The following is a 3562-nucleotide window of genomic DNA, read 5'->3' as shown; positions in this document are numbered from 1 at the left end:
TAAAATGAGTGGGGGCAAGTGCCCCTCACTACTATGCATGGGTCCGTGTCTGGCACCGGTGATTCAGTAATGATGTATGATCGTGCAGATGAGTGATGGATGATATTTTGTATTTTGATGACGTCGGCTTGGTTCAAGTTTTTTAAGATCTAGATTATTATTCTCTTGCTTTTATAGTTTAGAGGAATTAGAGGACGTCATACATATGTGTATGTAAATAGTTAATAGCTAGTTACTTCTAGAGGCATCATAACTAAGTATTGCTAATTAATATGATGAAGAATGCTTAAGTGTGGTTATCTATAACTGCTTTATCTGTTATTATTTGTGATTTTATTTATATACATCTTTTTGATTAACGAATCAATCACTTTCAAACAAATTCTTCTGCTAAATAACTATGGGTTAACAACGAATCAAAAAGTTAGTTAAAGATAAGAAAAATAAGTTAGTAACACTTAGCTTTTAGCTTCTAGTGCGATCATGACTTGCTAGAAGTTGTATTGTTACAAAAAAAAATATATTTACCCTTTTACATATTATTCAAAAAGAAAAAAATAATCAAATTGACTTAAACGATATATTTCATTATCAAAGTATCAAAGAATTAAAAGAATTCTACAATTACTTTCAACATTCTTCCAAAATCGTTTTAATCCTATGACAATGAACAAGAAAAAATATTACGCATTGTATAGGATATCATAATGCATGCATCCATCCACTCCCTTCCTCTTTCTCTTTTCTTTCTTTTGCTAATGCTCAATTTGGGCATGCATTAATGAGAGAATTTTGTATGCAAAAATAGAGACGATTTCTCTAGCAAGGTTGACCAACTCTACATTTAAGGGAGCCAGCAAAAGAAGTAAGTCTTTGCACATATGAACCAGGCTTTGCTGTAATCATGTCCTTGCTTGAGAATGGTTTGGTTATCATTTCTGGTCCAGATTGTACGAAAAATGCTCCATTCTCAAACTCATCATTGATCGATCTCCATTGCCATGATTTCCAATCTCCAGTGGTTACTCTCTTTGTGACCTTCACCAATTATCCAAAAAAAAAAAATTTCACATTTTGTCAGAATATTATAATCTTTGTTAAAGACAAAAAAAAAAAATTATTTCTATTCCAATCCTTATTTTGTTGATTAAAAAACGCATGTAGTTTATTACAAAATATTATTTTGAGGTCCTTAACCAAATATCCTACATATATGTGGAGGATGAAATCAAGAGAAAAACATAATACAGTAAAAGCTAAATATGTATGGTTGAGTAATAAACAAAGATAAATGCATAAAATCAAGATACTATGAGTAAAAATAATACAAATGCATGCACAAATTTGCAAGTGATAGATTTTTTTCTAATCATGAAACTGTGTATAAGTGCATGTGTATATGCATACTACCTCTTTAGCATTGTTGTTATCAGGAGCCACAAACCGATTGCCTTCACTAATAATTGTTGGATGACTGCTACCACCAATGGCATACATTTCCCAATGAGTATAATCATTATTGACAACATGCACAAATCCGAATCTGCACCTTGGCATCCTTTGGATTAACCTCTTACCAAAGTGGTTAAAAACCAGGGTGATTTGCATCACCTTATCAATTGTGTGTTCGTCATTAGCACCAAAGAGCATCACCTACAACACAAACAAAACAAAACAAAATCAGTGAAATAAGTAAAGAAAAGACACATAATTCTTTATTTTAGGATGATTGTCATTTAAGGATATTTTATAGGTATCAAAAGAAGTATATAATTGTGTTTATTTTTAAATTATAAATTAAAAAGGAAAGAAGACATAATACAATACCATGGTAGTTATAAAAATACATTAAAAATGCATAAAATTTATAAAACGTATTTAATATTTTATAATGATTTTAAAATAAGAAAGATTAAATAAAGTATATAAAACCATTGAAATATATAAAAAATGCTCTTAGAAAAATAATTAACATAAAATAATGTTAAACACTTGAAGGTAATTACTTACGTCATTATGATCCGTGAAATGACTATTAGAGATGGTAATGGCCGTTGATCCCATAATGGCGTCAATAAGTCCATCGGAGCATTTCCTCATGGAAACATGGTCAATCCAAATATTGCTGGCACCAAAGATAGAGATTCCATCACCATCACTGCGTGTCCTAAACCCATAATGGTTCTCAGAATCCCTAATAAGTCCACCAGTACCGGGAACAATGTCATGAATCTTGATTCCATGGATGATGACATTATTGACGTATTGGAGAGTGATGCCTGCACCCTTAGTAATGTAGATATCAACTCCTCTTCCATCAATAGTCTTGTTACTAGAAACCATGAGCTCTTGATTGAGTCTAATATTCATGCTATGAGCAAAGATAATCCACAAAGGTCCATCTCTTGTGACTGCATGGCGAAGGGTACCGGGTTTTGGATTAACCATGTCATTGTCAGCAGGACTAGTAACAATGTAGATTGGACCTCCCTTTCCTCCAGTAGTATTTCTTCCAAAACCTTGAACACAATTTACAAGTTTTTGGCGATTATCTGCCCAATTGGGATCACACCTCCAACATCTGTCAATGTTATTGGTTGCCTCACATGCAACTCCTGCCCTTTGACCATTCAAGTTCCTTCTTGCATGCCTGCTACCAGCCACATGTCTAGTTTTTCACAAAAATAAAATAGACAAAAGTTTATTTATCATGTTATAGATATTAATTACCATATATAATCGAATCAATGTTATATTTCAGTTGCAAAAGAAAAATGATAAAAAATTAAAAGATAATAACAATGATGAACAAATGAACATGTGTAGAAAATGTTAATAATATGACTCCGAAATAATTCGATGGTGCCTAAAGATATGGAATTGAATTTTGCTTTGTGAAAAAAAAATTGTCCTTATAAATTGAATATGTAATAGCTTGAGAATACGCACTCAGCAATGGTAGAAGAAAAGTTTCTAGAAAGTTCATGTGGGTTAGGAAAATATGCTTCTTCGCTCATCTTTCTAGCAATAGCAGCCCTTTCCTCCCAGTATTTATTATCAACCATTTTGATATGTTGATCTACATTTGTAGTATTCTCTAAGATATTGGCTTGCAAGGATGGTATTACGACGACCAAACACAATGAAAGGAATAAGTTGTAAACCTTTGCCATAATGTTATTTTATTGATTTATGGCAAAAAGGTTTTGGTTTTCGATACCAATCTCGCTAAAGTAAAGCCAATACCTTAGCGAGATGGGAGGAACTAATTTGCAGAATATCGAAAAGTTCTTACAAATATATTGAACACATCATTTGGTAATAAATATGGTGGGACTATGAATGGTGACAGCAAAAGACGGTAAGACCACAAGCCAAATTTGTGATAAAGCCATAGATAAACACGGAACACTTTTTAATCATGCATAAAATTCTATATTAGGAATGGAAAAAAAGGTAATATTTCCTTATTAAAGTCAACGAAAAAAGTGGTGTCGTTCTTTTGGAATTAAAAGCCTATAAATATAGTATGTTCAATTTTTAGACCCGTGAAGACAATGAT

General features: G+C 32.1%; 1 protein-coding gene across 1 annotated transcript; it reads right to left on the bottom strand.

Moving 5' to 3' along the window:
* Positions 1 to 819: 819 nt before the first annotated feature.
* Positions 820 to 3173, bottom strand: LOC107491059 (probable pectate lyase 3). Its single transcript, XM_016111830.3, has 4 exons — positions 2950 to 3173; positions 2011 to 2668; positions 1411 to 1653; positions 820 to 1038 (listed from the first exon to the last, which is right to left on the bottom strand). Exons 1-4 carry the CDS (start codon positions 3171 to 3173, stop codon positions 820 to 822), a joined length of 1344 nt encoding a protein of 447 aa, XP_015967316.1.
* Positions 3174 to 3562: the final 389 nt, after the last annotated feature.

The sequence above is a fragment of the Arachis duranensis genome, chromosome 5 (genome assembly GCF_000817695.3).
Source record: "Arachis duranensis cultivar V14167 chromosome 5, aradu.V14167.gnm2.J7QH, whole genome shotgun sequence".
Taxonomy (NCBI): Eukaryota; Viridiplantae; Streptophyta; class Magnoliopsida; order Fabales; family Fabaceae; genus Arachis; species Arachis duranensis.
The sequence above is the reverse complement of the archived record's forward strand: the minus strand, read 5'-3'. Positions and strand labels throughout refer to the sequence as shown.

Bases quoted from the DNA above. Each gene is read 5' to 3' on its own strand.
- LOC107491059 (XM_016111830.3), bottom strand. From the start codon at position 3,173: ATGGCAAAGGTTTACAACTTATTCCTTTCATTGTGTTTGGTCGTCGTA. The intron at 2,669-2,949 runs GTGCGTATTCTC...GTGAAAAACTAG, and splicing joins TTTTCTTCTACCATTGCTGA to ACATGTGGCTGGTAGCAGGC. The intron at 1,654-2,010 runs GTAAGTAATTAC...TTTGTGTTGTAG, and splicing joins ATTTCACGGATCATAATGAC to GTGATGCTCTTTGGTGCTAA.